A 23,660-nucleotide genomic window follows, 5' to 3' on the forward strand; every position below is an offset into this window, starting at 1 on the left:
TCAGTCCTTCCAGCTTATTGATGGTCAAACAGCCAATAAATAGTGGAGCCAAGATTCAAACCAAGCTCCTCTCACCGAGACCATAGCTCCTCTAGGGTTATGGGAACCTAGAAGAAGAAATGGTTAATTTCCCCTGGAGTTTATTTGGAAACACTTCACTGAGATAATTAAAAAAAAAAAAAAAAAAGACCAACAAGTGGTTCCCGAGGGTCTACTGTGTACCAGGCACTGTGCTTATCTTACTGATTGTAGTAATGACTTTGTGAGGTGGTGGCATTTAACAGATGGGGAAATTTAACTGATGAGGAAATAGGCTCAGGGAGCTAGAGTCAGCCAGGTCTTGAATGTGTATGTCACTCCCACTAAATCTGTGATGTGGCCCATGAGGCAATACAAGCTCCTTCTCACATCCACTGAGGATACAGCTTTGTACCACACTTTGCAGTTCCTGAACTGCTCTACACAACCTCTCTGTCCTGTGAGAAAGGAAAAAGAATTCCTTCTCATCTGTATCTGCTGATGAAATGAGAGGCCTGGGAGGCACCGGCCCCCTGCCCAGGGCCCATCCTCCCTGCACTTCTCTAGTTAATACTCCTTATCCCTCACCCCTTCTCCATGAAGCCCTTTATGAAGGGTCTCTGTGCACAGCTGTTACCAATTTTGTCCTTATCTATAAACATCTGTGTGTCTGACTCCCCTGCTTATGAGCGTCTATAGTGCAGATTGCTTAGTCATCACTCAGGATTTTGGCCTCAGTATTTTTGTACCATGATCCTCTTTTATTAGTATTAACCATTATCAGCATATCTTTAAAATATTTTCCTTAAGAAGGCAGTGTGCCTGCTGTGGCTCCCATCCTTTGGGATTCGGGAACCTCTACCCAATCCTTCATTAAGATCTTTCATCTAGATTCTTCCTAAAGCTGTCATCCATACATGCCTTCTAGAATTTCATAGGATGTATAAGCCCTCAGGAAGCCAGTCGGTTGCCCTTTACAAGTATGGTTGCAGTTGCCTCACTTCCTGGGTCATGTGACACTCCCATGGTTTCACGTGACTTGTTCCATTATGCCGGAATTAACCCGCAGGGCTAATCTGGCCTGTATAGCTATCACAGGCCCCTGCATCCCTGTTTTTATTTAGTTGATCCTCTATCCCTCAGAAGTTTGGGAACCCCAACGTCTTCTTGCCTGGTGATGGAGCTTTCAAGTCCTTCCAGAGAGGTGAGTGGGGACAAGGCTTCTAATTGGTGGTGTCATGCACTTGCTGGAATTCTGGCTAACCCGGCTCTGGAATTCAATGAATGACGGGCTCTCCTTGAAGCAGGTCATCATGCCTTTTTGATGGAGGGAAGGTGGGATCGAAGGGGAAGTGGTTGGGAAGAGGGGTGCAGGAGGGTCCTGCTTGGGGTAGGCAGAGAGCTATTACTAGCCGAGAGCTTGGAGGGAGGGCTGAACTCAGGTGTCTGTGGACTTTGTTCCATTCTGTTAAAGGTGGGAGACTAGGCAGTCGAGCCCTGCCTAGGAGAGTAGATGAGAGGTGGAGAGGGGCTTGCCTTCTAGCCACTCCTCATTGTGTTCTCAGGAGTATCCTGTGCCTCGGGGCAGAGTAGAAATCATGGCTGCCAGCCTCATGGGATTACTTCTACTTCATACAGTGTCGTGGGTATCAGGTAAGTGAGTCAGAGAGAAGGGAAGGAGCCCCAAGGCCCCCCTTCTGCCATATGGTCTTTGGCAGTCTCTGGCATACTGGTGGTGGACTTAAGTAGATGCTCAATAAATCCTTTTGCGTGACTGAGAGCAACAGTGGGGTGGAGGTACAGCAAGATAATTTTTAAAGCCATTTATTTATTATTTATTTGTGTGAGTTGGGTCTTTGTTGCGGCATGTGGGATCTAGTTTCCTGACCAGGGATCAAACCCCTGCCCCTTGCATTGGGAGCTCAGACTCTTAGCCATTGGACTGCCAGGGAGGCCCAGGAATTTTTGAAACCAATATTTTGTCTTTCTTTTCAGCTAGTGGGTCCCTTCTCCCCATCTTCATCCCTCAGCCCTTGCCTCTCTTGTGCACTCTCCCTGCCAGGTGCCCGCCCCTGCATCCCTAAAAGCTTTGGCTACAGCTCGGTGGTGTGTGTCTGCAATGCCACATACTGTGATTCTCTGGACCCCCTGACCCTGCCTGACCCTGGCACCTTCAGCCGCTTTGAGAGCACTCGCAGTGGGCGCCGAATGGAGCTGAGTCTGGGGACCATCCAGGCCAATCGCACAGGCACAGGTAACCAGCTCTCACCCAGGTTATGGTCCTTCTGGAGCCCAGTCATGCCAGCGATCAGCGTGGAGTTTCTCCCCTGTGCACTGACGCCTTTTATTCCCTGCGGATGTCCCCAGGGTTGCTGTTGACCTTGCAGCCAGATCAGAAATTCCAGAAAGTGAAGGGGTTTGGAGGGGCCGTGACGGATGCTGCTTCCCTCAACATCCTTGCCCTGTCACCTGCTGCACGGAATTTGCTGCTCAAATCATACTTCTCCGAAGAAGGTGAGGAGGAAGGGACAGGATGACATAGTGCAGTCGGTTCTTTGACCTCTCCTTTCTCCCTGACATCCACCCATCCCTGACATTTGGGTCTCTGTTAATGCCTGGTGGGAAAAAAAAATTGTCCTATCCATCCGCTGAGTGCCGGGGGCCTCCAGCTCAGACAGTCTGCCCTTCACCCTGCACCCCAGTTCCCTTTGGCCCTGACTCGGGAATTTCTACAGGAATTGAATACAACATCATCCGGGTCCCCATGGCCAGCTGTGACTTCTCCATCCGCACCTATACCTATGACGACAGCCCTGATGACTTCCAGTTGCTCAACTTCAGCCTTCCAGAGGAAGATGTCAAGCTCAAGGTGGGCACTCTGGCTGCCTCAGGCCCCAGCAGCATTGATGCCTGGTGATTGAGGGGCCTCAGGCTAGAACAGTTTGCAGAGAGACATAGAACTTGTCCCTGCCCTCTCTTGGGATGGGAGGGTAGAGGCTGATGGCTAGGCCAGATACACCGGTTGGGCCAGTCTGTCTATGTTCCAACTCTGGGTGTCTCTCCTCGCTACCTTTGTTTCCAGATACCACTGATTCACCAAGCTCTGGAGTTGGCCAACCGCTCTGTCTCACTCTTTGCCAGTCCCTGGACATCACCCACTTGGCTCAAGACTAATGGGGCCGTGAATGGGAAGGGGACACTCAAGGGTCAGCCGGGGGATCTCTACCACAAGACCTGGGCCAGATACTTTGTCAAGTAAGGAAACAGCAGGGCCATCGGGCCTGAACCAGGCTCCCCTCTCACACACCCTGGTCTGCGTCCCAACCCTTGACCTGTTCGGCTGCCAGCTCTCAGCTCACCTTTCTACCTTCTGGGCCTTCAGGCTTAGGCCCCTCAGTTTTCCCCATTCAGTCCGACCTCCTAGTCCCCAGGGCCCTGGTCCCCTTTCTTGGCCATGATCCCTCACACCCTTGCCCTCGCCAGGTTCCTGGATGCCTACGCGGAGCACAAGTTACGATTCTGGGCAGTGACAGCCGAGAACGAGCCTACTGCAGGGCTCCTTAGCGGGTACCCCTTCCAATGCTTGGGTTTCACTCCTGAGCACCAGCGAGACTTCATTGCCCGTGACCTGGGTCCCATCCTCGCCAACAGTACACACCGCGACGTCCGACTGTTGATGCTGGATGACCAGCGCTTGCTGTTGCCTCGCTGGGCCCAGGTGGTAAGGACCAGGACTCCTCTGGGCGCCTTGTTTGGATGCTCAGTTGTGTCTGACTGTTTTTTGACCCCATGGACTATAGCCCTCCAGGCTCCTCTGTCCATGGGATTTCCCAGGCAAGAATACCAGAGTGAGTTGCCATTTCCTTCCCCAAGGGATCTTCCCAACCCAGGGATTGAACCTATATCTCCTTGGCAGGCAGGTTCTTTATCACTGAGCCACCTGGGAAGACCTTAGTACCCTAGTGACCCCAAATCCAGCATCTAGATGACTAGCTCCGGAACAGAGTGCCTTCCCTGCCCCAACTTTTGATTCCTAGAGTACCCTGGCTGGGGCCAGGTGCCCAGGTGGCACTCCTGGGATGCTGGGGGTAGTGTTGACCCCCCTCTGGGTCTCCAAAGCCCCAAGAATCTCCTAGGTTGTCACTTTAACCCCCTCTAAGTTGTGTTCATCCTGCGCCCACCTCTCAAGTTCTAGTGCCTCCTCCAGATCCCTCGTGTAGGACCCAGGCTCCATGGTTCTGTCTCCCCAGTAGCCCTTCCGTTTCTCTGTCCAGGTGCTGGCAGACCCAGAAGCAGCTAAGTATGTTCATGGCATCGCTGTACATTGGTACCTGGACTTCCTGGCTCCAGCAAAAGCCACCCTGGGGGAGACGCACCGCCTGTTCCCCAACACCATGCTCTTTGCTTCAGAGGCCTGTGTGGGCTCCAAGTTCTGGGAGCAGAGCGTGCGGCTGGGCTCCTGGGATCGAGGGATGCAGTACAGCCACAGTATCATCACAGTGAGCCACCTCAGTCTCTCCTTCCGCACAGCAGACCACCTTGGGCCCCTTGCTAGTCTCACCGGAGGCTGACGGGGCGCCCTCCTCTCCAGCTTTTCCCCAGCTTGCTTACTCTTGGGGGCAAAGTTTGGGGATATCATGATGCCCTCTATTGCCTTCCCTTCGGAGATCTGTGCACCCCATCACCTTGTTCTGAATGCTTGAGCCGTTGTAGCTGCCTCAGATTTCTGAGTTTCTCTGGCGATGCCTCTGCCCTCAAAACCCCTCCCTCCGTAGATTTTTAGTGTTTGGCTGTGCTGGGTCCTCGTTGCCGCTCGGGCTTTCTCCCGCTGTCGCAAGCCAAGGCCCCTCTCCAGCCTTGGTGCACAGGCTCATTGCAGTGGCTTTTCTTGCTGTGGAGCACAGGCTCCTGGCATGCCAGCTTCAGTAGCTGTGGTGCATGGGCTTAGTTGCCCCGTGGCATGTGGAATCTTCCTGGATCAGGGATCGAACCTGTGTCCCCTACATTGGCAGGAGGATCGTTAACCACTGGACTACCAGGGAAGTCCCCTCCTTAGATATTAAGGATATAAAACACACCCCTCCCAGGGCCGAGGCCCCACAGCCCATCTCCCTCATGTGACACTTAACTGTATTCACTGGGGGCCCAACATGGAACCTTTGTCTCTGCCCTGTTTCTACCCTAGAACCTCCTCTACCATGTGGTTGGCTGGACCGACTGGAACCTCGCCCTAAATCCTGAAGGGGGACCCAACTGGGTGCGCAACTTTGTTGATAGCCCCATCATTGTGGATATCGCCAAGGACACATTTTACAAACAGCCTATGTTTTACCACCTTGGCCACTTCAGGTGAGTGGAAGGTGGGCACTCCGACTCCATGCCAGGCCTAGCATCTCCTGCACTGGGCTTGTATCACCCACTATGAGGAAGCAGGAAGGTGTGGAGAGTGGGAACCTTGGGAGGCTCACATCTGTCCCTTTTGCACCATGTAGGTAGGAAGTGACTAGATGGCATTTGAGACAGACAGTTCCTCAATGCCTGATGCTGAGGTTAGGAGGCAGGAGGGCAGGGCATATCTAACCACATGGCTGGAGGCCTGGAGAGTTAGGGCACGTCTTAGGAATGGTTCTGGGGGCCGGTGTCGGGGTGGGCAGGGTGGTGTAGATGGTAGGGAAGGTGACTTCTCAAGTGATAGACTGATGGAAGCTACCCTCAGGGCTGGGGTCCCTGACAATGCCTGTTCCCACTTCAGCAAGTTCATTCCCGAGGGCTCGCAGAGAGTGGGGCTGGTTGGCAGCGAGAAGAGCGACTTGGACACGGTGGCACTGTTTCGGCCTGACGGCTCTGCGGTTGTGGTCGTGCTGAACCGGTGAGAGCAGCGGGGCCTGGGAACTGGGATGAAGACGAGCCGGTGGGCTTGGCGGGATCACACACTCCGCTTCTCCTCCCTACCTCCTCCAGCTCCTCTAAGGACGTGCCTCTCACCATCAAGGATCCCGCCGTGGGCTTCATGGAGACTGTCTCACCTGGCTACTCCATTCACACCTACCTGTGGCGTCGCCAGTGATGGAGCTGATACCCACGCTTGCGCCTGGGCTCAGCTTGGACATTAAAGGGATACGGTCAGCCCACATGCCGTCTGTGGCTACAGAGGGTACAGCAGGACCAGGGGGAGCTTAAGTGACGTGAGCCCAGAGGCAGTGGTTTGGGTGACTCATTCTCCCCTCTAGTTGGTGCCAGGGGCTGGAGGGCCCTAGGGAAAGGATCAGGAAGCCCCAGTGGTCCTCCACCCCCGTGCTTGTGTGAGCGTGTGCTATGCGCTGGTTGCCTGTGGAAACTGGGCCCCGGCCCAGGGTGAGCTCACTGTCTGTACAAACACGGGTGGGGGGTGGGGTAGATGGAGAGAGAGGTTAAGGAAAGGAAGAGACGAGGAAAGCCGGACCCAAAACTGGGAACTGTTTGTCTTTCTCGGAGATGCAGAACCAGGCCTACGCAGATGTCCGCACCCAGGCACAGGCAGTGAAAGAAGCCAAGCACCAGAGAGTAGACTCAAGCACCAGATGGCCCCCTGGTACCAGCTAGGAAAAATGGCAGCTGCTTAAAAGACAGAATGTCTGATCTCAGTGCATGTGAGCAGTTTTATTTCGGGGGGGTGGCACCCCATTTCCACCATACCAACAATGGGGAAACACAGGAGCCTCTGGAATGCATGACAGTAGAAAAATCAGTCCTGAGAGCATGAGGATAAATCAGTCCTCTTCATCCTCCTCAGCCATGCCCAGGGCCTGGGTGCCTGGGGCCCGGGCAGATGGTGCCCGCTGGATGGAGACAATGCCGCTGAGCAAGGCGTAGCCGGCCATGGCCGCCAGCCCCACCAGCACGGTTAGGATCTGGTTCCGGCGCCGGTGTGGCTCCTCCTCAGACTCTGGGTTCGCTGGTGTCTGGCGTGGAGGGGGTGCCTCAGCTGAGGGGAGAGGAAGGGAGGTGGGTGGGAGGCTGGTTCCTGGATCCCTGCCCACTCTCCCCAGGACTAGCACCCCCCACCTCCCCACCCATCCGCCCCTTACCTCCGTCCCAGGGGAAGTACAGGCTGAGGATGTGGGTGCAATAGGCACAGAGATTGTGCAGCCCCCGCAGGTGGGCCTGCAGCTTCCCACTGGGCAGCTTTGCTTGTTGCAGCAGGGCCAGGTAGCTGAAGACGAAGGCATCCAGGGAGGCGGGGCTGCAGCAGAGAAGAGTGGGATGGAGAAGGGGAGAGACGGGGTCAGAGGAAGAGTCGGCCCAGGGAAGATAGGCTCTGGGCAGCGGGGGACCACCGGGGGAGAAGAGGACACACAGCTCTGGTCCTGGGGTGGGGAAAGTGCCCCAGGTGGCGCCAGCCTGGCCTTGAATGGGACTCTATCCCAGGGCTGCATAAAGGGCACATTGAGTGCCCCACAGCTCAGCAGGCCTGTCCCGGGCCTGGCGGCCCTCCCACCCTCCTGTACCACTGAGGCGGCTCCGGCCCCACACACAGCCCTACCTTCACCAGACCCAATGTCTGTGCCGAGCGCCTCCTGTCCAGAGCTTGAGCCCCCACCCTAGCCCCTGTGGCTACATTTGAACCTGTATCTTCTTCCAAGCCACCTATGACTCCCCTGGAGTGAGACTCACGCATCTCCAAAGAAGAATTTCTGAGAGCCCAGGCGCTGAGAGAGAAGAGTCAGGCATTCTCGGGCCTCCTGGTATAGCTATGGAGGGGACACGAGGTCAGCTCGCAGCTGCGGGTTGGGTGCCGCCTCCCCTCGCAGGCACTTGGCCCCTCCGCCATCATCCTGGGGGCTCTTGTCGTACAACACCCCGCTGTCCCAGAGGTACCTCCTTCTCCAGCTCCTCCTCATCCTCAGGCCTGTGCTCCCCACACAGCAGCTGCAGCCGTTCCATGTACTGCCGCTGCATGCGGCCAGGCAGGAAGAAGTTGAGGGGAAAGGGCATTGCCTCTGCGTACCACTTCCGGGTCACTTCCACATAGTTCTTGGCGTCTATCCAAAAAGTATGTATCTGCATTGGGTATGTAGGAAGGAAGAGGCTGGTCTGAGCCACTGCACCTGCCTGACCCAGGGTGGGATTCTGGTTCCCATGCTGGGTGTGTGTGTGTGTCTGTGTAGGCCTGGGCACTCACCAGCACTGGGAGCAGCTTCTCCTCCAGCAAAGACATGAAGGCCAAGGTGTCTGCTCCCTGCCGGGCTGACAGGTCGTAATCAGCATTGTACTTCTGTGGAGGGAACGTCCATGATGAGGTGGATGCTGGGGGACTGCAGGGACACTTCAAGGACGGAGGCCTCCTGTCTGGCACCACCCAGCCTGACCTCTGAGCGCAGCAGAGGCAGAGCAAGGAGCTTTTCCTGCGGAGGCCCCCTCGCCTGGGCCCAGTCAGTAGCCTGTTGCTGTTGGCGGAAAGCCTGGACCTTGGAGCCTGCTGGCCGTCAAGGTCCCGCGCCCACTGGGGGGAGGAAGGAAGGCCCAGCCACAAACCAGGAGCAGCTCCCAGAGTTTCCACGGAAAGCTGGCGGGATGCCTGCTGACGGCAACTTTCTAACAGTAACTTCCCCAATCCAGACACCACAAAACTAGCAGCGCAGAGCTCAGATGCAAGCTGGGCCTCAATGCCTCAGGAACTAGGGGACGCCATCCTCATGCTCCCAGGACCCAGTGAACCCATGTCAAGGGCTCCCTGGCTTGTTCTCTCAATGCTCAGCTCTTGGCCGTCTCTTGCTTCATTCCACGGTCCAGGCGCCACCACCACACGCATTCCAACCATACCCCCAGGTCTCAGCCTGCCACACCTTCCTAGGCTCCAGTGTCTGCTCCTCAGCACCCTCCTCCATATCCTGAGTAAACTTTGTCCCCAAGTAACCTCTTGAGTGTGATCGTTAAAGCTCTCTGAGCCTCATTCTCCATGGAATAGGGGTAATAATCTTTCTCTCAATATGGCTGTGGTAGGAGAAACAGGGAAAGCTGTGCTCATACAAAAGAAACAGTGGCCCAGTCCCACCAGGAGTTTTGGCTTTTACCTGGATCCCTTCTCTCCATTCCTCTCAAGCCTCCATTAATTCCCCAGTTCCTCCACCTTTGGGAAAGTAGAAATGAATAAGAGGGGTCTACTTCTGACAGTATGTTCCCTTTTGGAACCAGACCATGAAAGCTGGAAGAGCCCTGAGAAAGTATCCTGGCTAAGCCCCTGGTCTTACAAATAAGCTTATAGCTCTAAGAGATTAAGCAATTTGCCCAAGGTGGTCACAGAGCCAATGACAGTGACAAGCACAGCCTAGGTCTCTCTAGTCCTCTTGTAATGCTCTTTCAACTTTCCCATCGTGGCACTTGGTCTTGTAAATCCTGAGCCCCATATTAGAAAGCCTGACCTGGTCCCTGAAAAAAGAGTAATGGCCCTTAGAATCCCTCTCTGAGAACTTCCACCCCACCCCCACACTGGTCTCATCTTTGAGGGCTTCATCTGTTATTTCCTACTCTCCTTTCCCTTCCATGTGTCAACAGCCTGTTCATCTCTCCCTCCCTGCCCAGCAAGCAGAAGGCATTGTGGCTCCAGATGTCTCGACAGTGGCCTAGTTGACTCTCTAGCCTACTGCATCACAGCAACACGTCTGTGTCTCTTCCACGAGACTACATGTCCCCTGGAGCCCCGGGTCACCTGCGTCTGGTTTGGCATATACTTGGTACTCAATAAATGTGTGTGTGGCACTGAATTGACTAAACTCTCGCTGGCAGTCACCCTACCCAAACCACCTACCTCTTTTCGAAGGTGGGTGATGATCTTGTGTGGTACTGAGATGACCTCTCCATGACTGGTCCGAAGGGCAGGCAGAGTTCCTGACATTGAGAAAGAAGTATGTCCACCAGACCCTTAGCCACCTATCCACACATAGCCACAACACATCCCTGTCTGTCTCCTGCACTTCCCCTTGTTACACTCTCTTCCTCACCCCCCAGGAACACTGGGTACCTGAAGGACTCCGCCAGGGGTTGGTGATCTTGTGCACCTTGAGTGGGGCACCAGTAAATCTTGCATAGGTCTGCAGGGAAGGAAGCAGAAGGCAGAGAGGCCAAGAACACGGCCCACAGAGGGAAATCAAGACAAGAAATAACATTTATTGAATACCTTCTGTGCTATGCTCTACAGCGAGGGACTGCTTCACACAAAAAAGGTAGACATTATTGTTCCCATTTTACAACGGGCAAACACAGGGATTAGAGACCTTATGGACGTGTCTCTGATTACAAATCAGTCAGGAAAACCCTTCCCTCTTATATCCTCTCGTTCCATCTACCTGGGAACACCTAGCCTCACTTGGAAGCACTGGCCATTCCTTCTTGGGCAGTCTGGTCTGTTCCTACTTCACCATCTGAACACTTTATTACACTTGTTTGCTGACGTTTCTAACTTTATGTAAACAATTCCAGGGGAGGGACCAAATGCTACTCGTCTTTGCACGCCAATGTTTGGTATCTGGAAGAGGCCTAATACAATGATGAGAAGAGTGAAAATGAAAGAGTGAGTGAATGAGTTCACTAGTTTGACTCCAAAGCTCTTTCTACAGAGCCTTAGCGGTGAGTGGGCCTTTTGGTTCAATAAACAATAACGTCAGTAAATGCCGTTGAGTGAGGAGGAGGAAGGGGAGACTGAGGAGAAGGCAGTAATGCCAAGCCGGAGAACCTTGAGGTCATCCAGCCTTCGTAAACCTCCGGATGAAGAAACGGCGCCCAGAGAGAAGAGACTGCCCCAACGTCACATAGCCAGTAAATGGATGTTTAAGAACTAAAATTCATCTTCTGAACCCCCGACCAAGCCTCTTTCCATTGCTAAACAAAATCTAGGCTACCAAGGCACCGAATAGAGTTCATACCGGCCAGGCACGCTCTTGGATTGCCTCAGTTTACCCCACTGTGCCCGTACTGAGGCGCCCTGGCAAAATTCGGATGACCGGCTAGTCCGGCCCCCTCCCCAGTCCTCCAGGGCGCAGCAGAGAGCGCCGGCGCCACCCCTCACCAGCACGGCCAGGCTGTCCAGGTCCACGGACGGTAGCCCCCAGCCCCCTGACCAGCAGAACAGCTCCATGGGCGCCGCCATCTTGCCTGCCCTCTGTCCCGGAAGCACCTCCCCCTGCGCTTCAGCCCTCCACTGTGTGGATCCGCCCCCCTCCCCGTCGGCAGATCGCGGTCGGGACCCAGGGGAGGCTGTCAGGAGGGCGCGGCTTGTCCAGGCCCGAGAGGCGGCCTGAAAACGGCGTGGGGCGGAGCCGAGGGCTTCTGGGGAGGGCGGCTGCCGCCTGATCCAGAGGTGCCTCCCGAAGGGGGGGGTGGATCCTTAGCCCTGCGCGCCTTGGAGAATCAGGGCGCCCCGATGGAGGGGAGCCCTGAACACCCGAGGACGCGGTGGAAGCAGGAGAAGGGGATTTTGTGCTCCATGACGGGTTCTGGGGGTCCTCGCAAATCTGCAAGACGTCTGGGCTGCTCTGGGGCCCCTCAGGGCTCGGCCCCGAGCGGGGGCTGCGGGGGGGGGTCCCCCGAGCCGCATGTTTTCCACAGCGCGTTATGTTTGGAACCAGCCCCGCGCCTCTTGTTGCCATGGAAACAAAACAGGGGCGGTGGCGGCGGCCGGAGCGAGGCTGGGCTGGGGCCTGTGTGTGTGGGGGGAGGGGAGGTGGGGCTCGCGGGCTGTTGCCTTGGTAACGGGAACTGAGGCGCCCCTCCGCCTCATCCGGGTCACGGCCTGTCCGCCAGTACCCCCCAGTGTTCCCAGTCTAGCCCCCCGGTCCCTGGCCGGTCCTCTGGCCTACTCCTGTCCTTGGTGTCCCTTTCCTCTTTCCTGATTTCTTTACTCCAGCCTCACTGACCACTGTTTTAGGCTCTCCCTCCAGTTCCCACCGGACACTTCCAGATTCCAAGTTTTCCTAGGAGTGAGGGGAAAATGGAGGCACAAGCACAAGTCATGGAACGCCCCCCCAACCCCCCATCCTGACGAAGAGCACTTGCTCTACCCGAGCAGCAAACTTCATTCCATACGGACATCCCCTGGGCACTATAGCAAGCTAATTTCAGCCACTCCCTTGGAATTCTCTCATGCCAGCTGTGGAATAATGCCCACTGTCTGGCACTACCCCTGCCAAGGGTTCCTGCCTTCTCCAACTGTGGCTTCCAGAAAACAGTAGCATTCGGTAGCAGCCCCCAACAGCGAGATGCCTGGAGATGCGGCGAAAGGGAGGCACCTGGGGGAGAGCACCATTAAGGAGAGGCAGGAGGTTAGGAGGCCTCCAGGACTCTTCCCCAGTGTCCCTGGTTCCCAGGGCTGGGGATGTCTCCAGGGTGATTGGCAGCTCTTTGTTTCAGCCCCCCCTCACCGCCTGCCGGGGCCCCCCCCCCCTTCAACTCCCCCTTCCAGTCCCTCCGCCCCCCGCTCCTGCTCTCCGCCTAGCCTTTTCCCCTCCCAGCCGCCTGCCTGCCAGGGGTAGTGAGCCGGCTGAGCGGCATGGAGACACAGGAACTTCGGGGGGCCCTGGCTCTTCTCCTCCTTTGCACTTTCGCATCTGCCAGTCAGGACCTGCAGGGTAAGCTTGTACCAATCCTCTTAGCCCCTTCTCTGCCTCCTCCCCATTTGCCCCCAGCCGACTAGCTGGGAACATGTGGGCCAAAGGAGAGGGCAGAGTTCTGAAACTGAATCAGAGGGAAGAGTTGATGAAATTATGGCCCTGTGGGGGAGGAGTTGACACTGGAAGGTGGTGGATGAGTGGGAGCTGGGCAGGGTCAGCATGAGGCCAGGGCAGAGGACTCAGGGGCTGGATGCTAGCTAGGGTTGCCTGGCTGGGTTGGTGTCTGAGCATCCCCAGGCACCCCAGGGTCTGGGAGAGCAGCTCAAAGGTGGGCTTCTTCCACCCCTGGGTTCCTGGCTGCCTAAGAACAGGATGGGGGTGGGGAGCAAGAGGTCTGGGCTCTCCTGGAGGTCTGGTGGTGGGATGGGCCTATGGGTGTGGGAGAGGTAGTTGGAGCAGATGACACAGGCACAGATTCTTTACTGGCTGGAAGGGAAACCACAGATTGGCCAGGACACAGGAGGCAGAGGAGCTGGGTCCTACGTTCCTGTGGGAGAAAGCCAGACAGCAGGAGGGTCACAGCCTTCAGTGGGCAGCTGTTCTCATCTAGACCGAGTGCAGTGAACCCCCAGGATGGGAGGAGGGGCACTAGAGTGTGGGATGAGCCAAACCCAGCGGTGCAAAGAGAAACTGCCTTCCCATTTCTGTGCTGTGGGCACCAGGTGCTTCTCCTGCTGGAAATCAGCAGTGACTCCTTTGCGCCACCTGGTGGGAGCATCTCAAGTTTGTGGGGTTCTGTTACTGTATTTTCAAGTGAGCCTCAGGCCTGCTGGTTCCCAGAGTGGCAGTAAGGGAGGCCCAATGCCTTGTCCTCTGATAGCAACAAGGGTTGGATTTCAAGGGGCAGTGAACACTATCGGGTGGGGATAACGGATGCCCCACCCCTGAAGGCTCAGAGGAGAGGGCGGGCCTTAGCATTTAACAGGGGTCTGACCTTGATCATCCCTGCTTGGCCAGTGATCGACCTGCTGACAGTGGGCGAGTCCCGGCAGATGATAGCTGTGGTGGAGAAGATCCGGACAGCCCTGCTCACCACTGGGGACATCTATCTCTTGTCCACCTTCCGCCTGCCCCCCAAGCAGGGTGGTGTCCTCTTTGGCCTCTACTCGCGCCAGGACAACACACGATGGCTGGAGGCCTCTGTTGTCGGCAAGATCAACAAAGGTGACTGGTGGGCATCTCCTTTCCTGCAGTGGTGACCCCTTTGAACACTCTTCCTCATCCCCATTCTCAGAGCCCTCTTAATTCTCTTTGGGTTCCACTGGGGACTGAGGACCCATCAGGCTATGTCCAGGCACCAGGGGTACCTGGCGCTTAGGAGGTGCCTCAGGAGGCCAGGCACCCAAGAAATGGGGTGAGGCATCTGCGGGTGTGGGGAGTTGGATGTGGGATGTCTGGGGGGAGGGGAGGCTTGTCTCTGTGCCCCAGCAGTGGTATAGAGGTCTCTTAGATCCCTGGAACAGTTCAGGGGGTATGGAACCAGTTGCCATCCTAGCAGGGGATAGAGTGGCCTCACGTAATCAGATGGCATAATAGAGTGGTAATGGATAGATAGGTCGATCTGATAACACTGAAGGATAGAGGACAGAGTGATCTGATGACACTGAAGACTAAGAAAGTCCTAGTCTTTGAATCAATTTGAAAACCATTTTTCGTGTACCTGTTATGTACAAGGTATTGAGAGATACATAGCTGAGTGAGCACTGACAGCCCTAGAGATGTGGTATTCAGAAGAACTGATCCAAGGCTCAGCTGGGAGACAGGGGATGGGGACAGTGCGCATACTGACCTCCCCTTCCGGGCAGTGCTGGTGCGGTACCAGCGGGAGGATGGCAAAGTGCATGCAGTGAACCTCCAGCAAGCAGGCCTGGCTGACGGGCGCACACACACGGCTCTCCTGCGACTCCGAGGTCCGTCCAAACCCAGCCCTGCCCTGCAGCTCTATGTGGACTGCAAACTGGGCGACCAGCATGCTGGACTGCCGGCACTGGCCCCCATTCCTCCCGCAGAGGTCAATGGGCTGGAGATTAGGACTGGACAGAAGGCTTATTTGAGGATGCAGGTGAGCAGAAAAGGAAGACCCTCTGAGTGTCGGTCAACAGTTTGCACCCGTGGGAGGAGGAGTTAGTAGGTTCTCCTCCGTGACAATGTTTGTCTCCCCCCACAGGGCTTCGTGGAATCCATGAAAATGATTCTGGGCGGGTCCATGGCCCGGGTTGGAGCCCTGAGTGAGTGTCCATTCCAGGGAGACGAGTCCATCCACACTGCAGGTAACACATGCTTCTGTGAGTGGGCATCCTGGGCCCCAGTCCTGCCATCTTTGATACTTTCCATCCTCTTGACCTCTCTTCCCCTTAGCAACAGTTCTTTTGGCTCACCTATTCCTCATCTATTCCTGGGGCTTCTTGACTCTGTTACCCCAAATCCCCTTCACCTCTGACTCTGTGATCTCCAAATAATACATTCCCAGGAGGCACGGCTCAACAAAATCTCTGTTAAGGTCATCCTGCCTATCAGGGTGGCCAGAAAAATAGAAGGATCCAAAAAAAAAAAAAAAAAAAGTATAACTCCGAAGACCTTTTAGTGGGGGCAAGGAAGGTTGTGGCTGGGTCTTTCTCGGTTGACTGAGCTAAGGGACTTTTTTAGTTCCCACTGGCATCGTCACCTACCAGCAGTTTCCCTAAGCATTTCTCATCTGCCTGGTCTCTCTGACAAGGATACTCAGAGGTTCTTAAGTAAATAAAATGTCCACTTCTCCCAGATCTTTCAAAGAGCTCTTGTGGTAGAAGCTCAAGAGGGAGGAAATGGAATGTAGTGGGGCCCTGGCCCTGCACCGGTCACCTCTCACTTGGATCCCTTCTGCCACAACCATGCCTGGGAACAGGAGGATCTGGGCCTTGACTGTGCGGCAGCTCCCTTAGAGGGACCCTCATCCAGTGGAAGGAGCTGGTGGGGCTGGCCCATCACCACTGCCCTCCTGCCATTCATACTACATCTTTATTTCAAGGCACCAGCCCTTTTCTCCTTCCTTCTCCTCAACCAGCCAGGCCCCTCCTCACATCTCCACCCTCTGTGTTTTCTTGTCCTCTCTAGTGACCAATGCACTCCACTCCATCCTAGGTGAGTAGGCCATGCCAAGATGAAGGGGCATGAGGGTGGGGAGGAGATACAGCAGCCTGAAATGAAGTCCTCTTCAGCTAGGAATGGGGTGGGGTTTAAAGGTGGGGGGTGGGCAACAGTGGCAGCACCCGGCTTATTACCCAGAGAGGGGTCAGGGCTGGTGCCCCAGTTCTAAGCCTCTCTGCACCCTGGACCCTGACAGGGGAGCAGACCAAGGCCTTGGTCACCCAGCTCACCCTCTTCAACCAGATCCTGGTGGAACTGCGGGATGACATCCGAGACCAGGTTTATTGGGCTGGTGAAGGGTGGCGCTGACTCTGGGTGGGGTGGCAGGTGCCAAGAGCTGACTCCTCCCCATCCTTCTGTCTACCAGGTGAAAGAAATGTCCCTGATCCGAAACACCATCATGGAGTGTCAGGTGTGCGGTGAGTGGGAGAGTAGGGGAGGGCTCCACATTTCATCAGTGTGCTCCCCACCTCCAGGGCTTTAGCCTCCACTTCTGGTGAACGAAATGGTGACCTCTGGGTGGCTTTGACTGTGTCCAAACCCACCCCCCAGGCTTCCACGAACAGCGTTCTCACTGCAGCCCCAACCCCTGCTTCCGAGGCGTGGACTGCATGGAAGTGTATGAGTATCCCGGCTACCGCTGTGGGCCCTGCCCTCCTGGCCTGAAGGGCAATGGTACCCACTGCACAGACATCAATGAGGTGAAGAGGGCCCTTTCTGGAAGAGCATAGAAAGCTGGGGTGAGGGAGCTATCAGAGGCCCAGGAAGGTGGGGTGAATGTTGGTCAGAAGCAGAGGAACCTGGGGTTGGAGACCAAAATAGACAGGTGAGAAGGGAAGGAGCCAGGCCTGGGACAAAGACTACAAGCTCATGCAGGGAAGGAGTCGGGAGCTCGGCAGGGGCATTGTGAGAGGAGAGGGCCGGCCAGGGGAAACCCACAGGAGGCCAGGGTGGGGTCAGAGCTCGGCGAAGTTGGGTGAGGGGAGGCCCGCAAACGGGGGCCAGGACCACAGGCAGGAACCTGACCCCTTCTTTCTCGTCTGATCCCCAGTGTGCTCACGCAGACCCTTGTTTCCCGGGCTCCAGCTGCATCAACACCATGCCTGGCTTCCACTGTGAGGCCTGTCCCCGAGGCTACAAAGGCACACGGGTGTCTGGTGTGGGCATTGACTACGCCCGGGCCAGCAAACAGGTCAGGGTGGGCAGAGTACGTGGACAAGAGATCTGGGCCTTGCAGGGGTGAGCGCTTCAGGGTTCGATGTCGAGCCCTTGGGATAAATGGGATGAGGCTCCTGGCTTACCTGCCAGCTTTGCCTTGGTCTTGGGTCTGGGCTTCATGTCTGTGTTCATAGATAATGCCATACAAGTGCTCTCTTCTATGCCTGAGGAGACCCAGAGTAAGTCTGGTTCTACCCCAAGTCTGCTCCTTCAGGTCTGCAACGATGTCGATGAGTGCAATGATGGTAACAATGGTGGCTGCGACCCCAACTCCATCTGCACCAATACTGTGGTGAGCTGAACACTCTGCACGCATGGGTGGTGGGGCAGTGCGACCCCCTCCTCAGATTTCCTGCTTCCCCCCTCCTTTTCTACCCAGGACATTCTGCATGGTAGGCGTGCCACGCGGCCTGCTTTGGAATTCTGATTCTGCCTCTCACTAGCCTTTAGCAAGTTATTTACCTTTACTGCATTTCAGCGTCCTCCCTTGAAAAATGGGGCTCTTACTCTCCTTGAAAGGTTGACAGAACTAAAGGAGATAAGTGATAGACCGGGCCTGTCATCTCTGAGGGTCCCTCCTACGCGCCTCGAGGGACAGGGATAATGTTGCTCGTGGTGGGCGGACCCTCCTTCCTGAGACACTGCCTCGCTCCCTCCTCCCAGGGCTCGTTCAAGTGTGGTCCATGTCGCTTGGGCTTTGTGGGTAACCAGAGCCAGGGCTGCTTCCCGGCCCGGACCTGCCGCAGCCCGGCCCACAGCCCTTGCCATGCCCACGCTCACTGTCTCTTTGAACGCAACGGTGCAGTGTCCTGCTCGGTGAGCCAGGCCTAGGGTTCAGAAGAAACAGGGGATCTGGGGAAAGGGGTCGGGCTAAGGCCCACATCTAGGGACTGGTATGGGGTCTTGCGCTGGAACGGGAGGTGGGCCTTGGCCCTGAAACTGGTTGGTAAGAATAGAGCCTGAAGAAGGTGGGGTGTGGGGAGCCAGCCCAGACCACTAACCCCCACCCTTTGTGTCGCCCCAGTGTAACGTGGGCTGGGCCGGGAATGGCAATGTGTGTGGGCCCGACACGGACATCGATGGCTACCCGGACCAGGCACTGCCCTGCATGGACAACTATAAACACTGCAAGCAGGTGCGGGGGCAGGCGAGCGAGTGAGCGGGCAGGGCACCCCAGGCTGGCACAGAACGGGGCTCACCCAGCCATTTCCTCTCCCTGACCTTTAGGACAACTGCCTTCTGACACCCAACTCTGGGCAGGAAGACGCTGATAACGATGGCGTGGGGGACCAGTGCGACGATGATGCAGACGGGGACGGCATAAAGAACGTTGAGGTGGTGGCTAGATGTCCTGCCCCTTCCAGCTCCTCGGCAACTGTTGCCTTATCCCATAACCCCGTCCCCCTTGGCCACGGGCAGCTCCCAAGGAAGGGCCCCAGAGCTCCACATTAGGGAGGCATAAGCCTGGTACCCAGAATGACGTGGACGACATGGGAAGTTGGATGGGTGGGACTGTGCCACAGCAGTGGACCATCATAGGAGTGGGACCGTAGACAGGGTGCAGGGACAAGGATGGGGCAAGGTGGCCTGACTCTCTGCCTCCCACCCCAGGACAACTGCCGGCTGTTCCCCAACAAGGACCAGCAAAACTCAGATACAGATTCATTTGGTGATGCCTGTGACAACTGCCCCAACGTTCCCAACAATGACCAGAAAGACACAGATGGCAACGGGGAAGGGGATGCCTGTGACAACGACGTAGATGGCGACGGTGCAGGCCTGGGGCTAGGGGCGTGGCTGGGAACCCCATGAAGAGTCCAGATAGGGTAGCAATGAAGCGGGCAGGCTGAGAATTCTGGAAGGGTGATGCCTGGGGGAAGTCAGACTGGGTGAGAGGTTACCTGTGGCAGATGTCAGTGGGCACGTGAAGGAGGGTGTGGGGTTAGGCCGGGAGTGGGCAAAAGGATGAGACGAGCTCCAAGCAGATTTCCTGACCCGCTGTTCTCTGGATGGGAGACAAAGCCCAGGACTTTCACCAACCTAGAAGACAAGAGTGTGACTGTGTTCTAGCGGTGACCCTGTGTGACCCCCATTATATTTCCAGGCATCCCCAATGGACTGGACAACTGCCCTAAAGTCCCCAACCCCCTGCAGACAGACAGGGATGAGGATGGGGTGGGAGATGCTTGCGATAGCTGCCCTGAAATGAGCAATCCCACCCAGGTACAGGGGAATGGAGAGGGCAAGGAAGGGGTGGGTGACTGGCGGATGAAGCCCAGCCCTTTGGATGGGAAGTGGTCAGGTCACCCTTTTTAGAATTCTCCAGAGGAGATGGTGAGAGCAGGTCCCTCTCTCTCAGACAGATGCAGACAGTGACCTAGTGGGAGATGCCTGTGACACCAATGAAGACAGGTAGGGTTTGGGCCAAGAGATGGAAATTCAGGGGAAACCTTGGCTTCCTCTAGCATGTTCTCAATCCCCTCTAGGGTCCAACTTTAACTCTCCACTACTGTTGAGCAGGAGGCGATACCCATAGTCTACCTCCCATTCCTACTGCTGAACCTCCACCTCATCTGGCTGACTGCAAGGGTTCTGGCCGAATGGAGGGTATACCCCAGAGACTCCTAAGCAGAAGAGTGGGGAAGGATACGGTACCTTCAAAAGCCTTTATTTGGTGCCTGTTCTTCTGGACAGTGATGGGGATGGACATCAGGACACCAAGGACAACTGCCCACAGCTGCCCAACAGCTCCCAGCTGGACTCAGACAACGACGGACTTGGAGATGAGTGTGACGGGGATGATGACAATGACGGTGTTCCGGATTACGTGCCTCCTGGTCCCGATAACTGTCGCCTGGTACCCAATCCCAATCAGAAGGACTCAGATGGTAAGGCTGGCGTCGCCAGAGGACTGGACTGCGTGGGGTTTGTTCAGGGAGAGGTGGCAAGCCTTGCTGGGGAGAGGTCGACACCTCGAGGCCTGAGGTGGTGGTGTTGGCTATGGCAGTGGCCAGGGCCTCCCTGAGCACCTGGCTTCATCCTGCCCAGGCAATGGTGTCGGTGACGTGTGTGAGGATGACTTTGACAATGATGCGGTGGCCGACCCCCTGGATGTGTGTCCTGAAAGTGCAGAGGTAACCCTCACGGATTTTCGTGCCTATCAGACCGTGGTCCTGGATCCTGAGGGTGATGCTCAGATTGACCCCAACTGGGTCGTGCTCAACCAGGTACTAGGGCAGTGAGCTGGGTGGGTGCTGTCAGGCCTGACTAGTAGGCAGAGCCTAGGGAGGGCAGCGCACTGGAACCAGGGCTTTTGTCTTTACTGCACACCACCAGGGCATGGAAATTGTTCAGACCATGAACAGTGACCCCGGCCTGGCAGTTGGTATGTAAGGGGCACCCAATTCAGCAATTTCAATAATTTCCAAATGGAGGGGGTCCTACAGGCAGAGGATGGGCCACTGCCTTCCCACTGGGCATCCCACCCCACCCCCACCCCACAACGGGAGTTAGCAGCTTTGCTACCCCTGCCCCTGATCCCACCTCCCCTCCCACCCACCCCCAGGATATACAGCCTTCAACGGTGTGGACTTTGAAGGCACCTTCCATGTGAACACTGTGACCGATGACGACTACGCAGGCTTTCTCTTCAGCTATCAGGACAGCGGCCGCTTCTACGTGGTCATGTGGAAGCAAACAGAGCAGACCTACTGGCAGGCCACGCCTTTCCGGGCTGTGGCCCAGCCGGGGCTGCAGCTCAAGGTCCCACAGCTGCCCAGACTCCCTAGTCCAGGGCCCTTTCCCAAGGCCTCCCCACCAACCCTGGGGCCGCCCCCACCGCCTGAGCAGGGGGAAGCCTCTTACCCAGACATCTGGCCTGGAGGTGGGCTCCCTGGGGCTCCAGAACATTCTCCTGACTCCCTGTTCCACCTGCACTTACCAGCCTGTTGTCTTCCCTTCCTCTGGTACTATGGTTGACCCACTATCTTTGCTGATGCCCTGTAGGCAGTTACATCAGTGTCTGGCCCAGGTGAGCACCTCAGGAATGCCTTGTGGCATACAGGCAATACTCCTGATCAGGTACGACTGCTGTGGACTGATCCACGGAATGTGGGCTGGCGTGACAAGACCTCCTACCGCTGGCAGCTGCTGCACCGGCCTCAAGTTGGCTATATTCGGTGAGGGGAGGGGCTGAGCCCTCCCAAGAGACCCCAGGCCCACCCAGCCTTTCCTTCCTCTCCAGCTGGGATTCACCCGTGACTTCCCCTCTGCTCACTGCTGTGGTGCCATGGGCCTGGACTGGAACCACTTCTCTCTACCTCCCCTCTCACCAGACTAGCTGCCCTGGCCCTGCTTGCTTCTTAACATCAGGCAGCCTGGGCTCTGGTGCTGCTGAGGACCTATAAACAATGTTAGGCAAGCCCTTCTTTTGCCATGCTCCATTTCCCTCTCTGTAAAATGAGGGTGTATCTGGGAGCCTCCAAAGCCCAGGCCAGTCTGTGGAGAGGCACATCAATCCACCTCATCACTGGTCCAGCCCAGAACCTGTCTCATCAGAGTCCGACTGGAAGGGATCATCATTTACAGAAGAGCCAACCGAAGCCCAGACTCCACACTGCATCTCTTAGTAGCCAGGCTGAGGCCTCTCAGTTCAGCTCTGGTCCACAACTTTGCGTTTCCTAGTTGGTGGGGATGACAGGGAAGGGAGGGGAAATGGCCCAGAGCCCAGAGTGCAGGGACTTGGGTTGGTTTCCCCTTTAAGGTGACTGGGGCTGCGGGGTGCCAGGGCAGGGGATGGTGGGGGTGGACTAGAGCCTGGGAAGCGGGTGACTTCACCCCCCAGCCCATTGTACTCATCGTCATGGCAACCCAATCCTCGCTAGGAATGTGGCCGGTGCTTTGAGATGCAAAGGGGGCTGGACAAAGAGCCAGGGGCCCCAGGCCTGAGAAAAGCACCCCTCCTTCCCCCCTTTCCTTCCTCCCTTTTCCCCACCTCCCTTCTGTCTCAGGCCCGGTGAGCCTTAGGGGGGTTGGGGATGAACAGGGCTGGCTCATGGTGGCGCAGTGCCCACTGGCACCTAGCACCAATGGACACTCCTATCCCGGACAGGGTGAAGCTTTATGAGGGTCCCCAGCTAGTGGCCGATTCTGGGGTGATCATTGACACATCCATGCGAGGGGGGCGTCTTGGTGTATTCTGCTTCTCCCAAGAAAACATCATTTGGTCCAATCTCCAGTATCGATGCAATGGTGAGGCTCGAGACGGAGAACAGCCTGACCTCTTATGCCCTCACGGGAGAGTCACATCTTGACTTTAATCATATCTCCTTTCTCAGATACAGTGCCCGAGGACTTTGAGCCATTCCGGAGGCAGCTGCTTCAGGGAAGAGTGTGAAGAGGTGGCCACTGGATTCAGAATCCTGATTTTAGACCCTCGGGCCTTGGGGTCCATCCTGGAGTCTAATTTACAGCCCCTCAGCTAAACATCGACCCTCCTCTGAACCCACGAGTTCAGCCCCAGAGGGGTGGTGACCCCACTGTTCAGGAGATGGGAAGTTTTCAAGGGGGTATTTCTCAGGCACTAACCCCAGGAAAGATAACAGAACATTGCCATAAAGTTTCAGTTCTTTTCTAAGCCAGTGCAGTTACTTATTTTAGGGATTTTCCGGGGCAGGGAGAGGACTAGTAGAATGTAAGTTAGAGATCTAGTTTGGAGAGGAAGGTGTGGACGGGGACGAGATGGAGGACGGGGGTTAGGTGAAGGATGGGGTGCCGGTCGGAGGATGGCTAAAGTCCTCCCAGCCCCACTTACTCACGGTGGCAGCGGCGACACTCCAGTCTAAGAGCAGCCGGGATCGACAGCCAGGAGGGCTGGGGCTGCCCCGTTCGGGGTGAGGGGGAGGCCGGGGGGCCGAGGGGGCCGGAGGCCGGGACGAGTGCAATATTGGCGGGGGAAAGAACAACACTGCACCGCGTCCCGTCCCTCCCGCCCGCCCGGGGCCCGGAATCCCGCTCTCCACCGCTGGAAGCCGGACCAGCCCGAGAACCCAGGACGCGCTGGGGAGTTGGGTTCACCTCGGAGGCCAGAGAGACTTGGCGCCCGGAAGAGGGTGAAGGGGGTGGTAAGGGGAGGGAAAAAGGGAGAAGGGGAGACCGCGATATCCCGGAAGGCCGCTTTCCGACGCCCCGGCGTTGCGCGCGCTTGCTCTTTAAATACTCAGACTGCTAGGCGCGGAGCCGTCGCCATGGTGACGCGTGTCCCAGCAACCGAACTGAATGGCTATTGCCTGGCAACGCCCGGGGTTGAAGTTTTGGGGCCGCCCACCTAGATACTCGCGCTTTCTCTAGCCTGCTGGGGCAGGGGGGCGGCTTCCCCGCCTCTTCTGCCAGCTCCCCGGCGCGATGACGTAACGCCCCCAGCCCCGAGCCCGCCCCCGGGTCCCGCCGCGGCACAAAGCCGCGCCAAATCGGCGGAGCCGCGCGGGCCTGAGAGCTACGGTCCTGCTCCTCCGGCTTCAATCCCGCCGCACCGAAGTGTTCTTAAAGTTCATTTCGCAATCTGTGTTCTTTGGGACTAACAATTGTTTCCTAATGCGGACGTAATTGCTTCTGTCGGTCTAGACTGCAAGCCAGGACCTCCGAATGGGGCCGGAT

General features: G+C 56.5%; 3 protein-coding genes across 6 annotated transcripts; 2 read left to right on the forward strand and 1 right to left on the reverse strand.

The window, feature by feature from the left end:
- The first annotated feature begins 1,075 nt into the window (after window positions 1-1,075).
- GBA1 (glucosylceramidase beta 1) lies at window positions 1,076-9,571 on the forward strand. Of its 3 annotated transcripts, none has more exons than XR_008199097.1 (12): window positions 1,076-1,222; window positions 1,584-1,671; window positions 2,081-2,272; window positions 2,386-2,532; window positions 2,754-2,887; window positions 3,101-3,273; window positions 3,502-3,739; window positions 4,293-4,517; window positions 5,204-5,367; window positions 5,771-5,887; window positions 5,980-6,140; window positions 9,553-9,571. XR_008199097.1 is itself a non-coding variant. In XM_052636586.1 (11 exons), exons 1-11 carry the CDS (start codon window positions 1,196-1,198, stop codon window positions 6,083-6,085), a joined length of 1,611 nt encoding a protein of 536 aa, XP_052492546.1. In that variant the 5' UTR covers window positions 1,076-1,195; the 3' UTR covers window positions 6,086-6,665. The 3 variants fall into 3 exon arrangements, 1 of the variants encoding a protein (XP_052492546.1); XR_008199096.1 differs by lacking the exon at window positions 9,553-9,571 and adding an exon at window positions 6,499-6,663; XM_052636586.1 differs by lacking the exon at window positions 9,553-9,571 and having other exon boundaries at window positions 5,980-6,665.
- On the reverse strand, window positions 6,644-11,773 carry MTX1 (metaxin 1). The gene is given in 11 exon segments (XM_052636587.1): window positions 6,644-6,982; window positions 7,086-7,240; window positions 7,672-7,748; window positions 7,876-8,058; window positions 8,180-8,272; window positions 9,806-9,885; window positions 10,019-10,088; window positions 11,063-11,371; window positions 11,373-11,573; window positions 11,575-11,701; window positions 11,703-11,773. Coding segments are annotated over 11 exon segments (1,581 nt in total). The 3' UTR covers window positions 6,644-6,767.
- A 739-nt stretch (window positions 11,774-12,512) lies between these two features.
- On the forward strand, window positions 12,513-22,611 carry THBS3 (thrombospondin 3). 2 transcript variants are annotated; one of them, XM_052638111.1, is made up of 23 exons: window positions 12,513-12,620; window positions 13,620-13,826; window positions 14,468-14,724; window positions 14,830-14,932; window positions 15,756-15,782; window positions 15,985-16,067; window positions 16,156-16,207; window positions 16,341-16,489; window positions 16,840-16,980; window positions 17,221-17,298; window positions 17,670-17,822; window positions 18,031-18,141; window positions 18,234-18,341; window positions 18,618-18,777; window positions 19,111-19,229; window positions 19,366-19,418; window positions 19,701-19,894; window positions 20,055-20,233; window positions 20,343-20,391; window positions 20,572-20,768; window positions 21,012-21,184; window positions 22,117-22,256; window positions 22,343-22,611. In XM_052638111.1, the coding sequence occupies exons 1-23, from the start codon at window positions 12,542-12,544 to the stop codon at window positions 22,399-22,401; spliced, it is 2,871 nt and encodes a 956-aa protein (XP_052494071.1). In that variant the 5' UTR covers window positions 12,513-12,541; the 3' UTR covers window positions 22,402-22,611. The 2 variants fall into 2 exon arrangements, with proteins under 2 accessions (XP_052494071.1, XP_052494073.1); XM_052638113.1 differs by lacking the exon at window positions 19,111-19,229 and having other exon boundaries at window positions 19,370-19,418.
- The last annotated feature ends 1,049 nt before the right edge of the window (window positions 22,612-23,660 follow it).

This window comes from Budorcas taxicolor, chromosome 3 (genome assembly GCF_023091745.1).
Source record: "Budorcas taxicolor isolate Tak-1 chromosome 3, Takin1.1, whole genome shotgun sequence".
Taxonomy (NCBI): Eukaryota; Metazoa; Chordata; class Mammalia; order Artiodactyla; family Bovidae; genus Budorcas; species Budorcas taxicolor.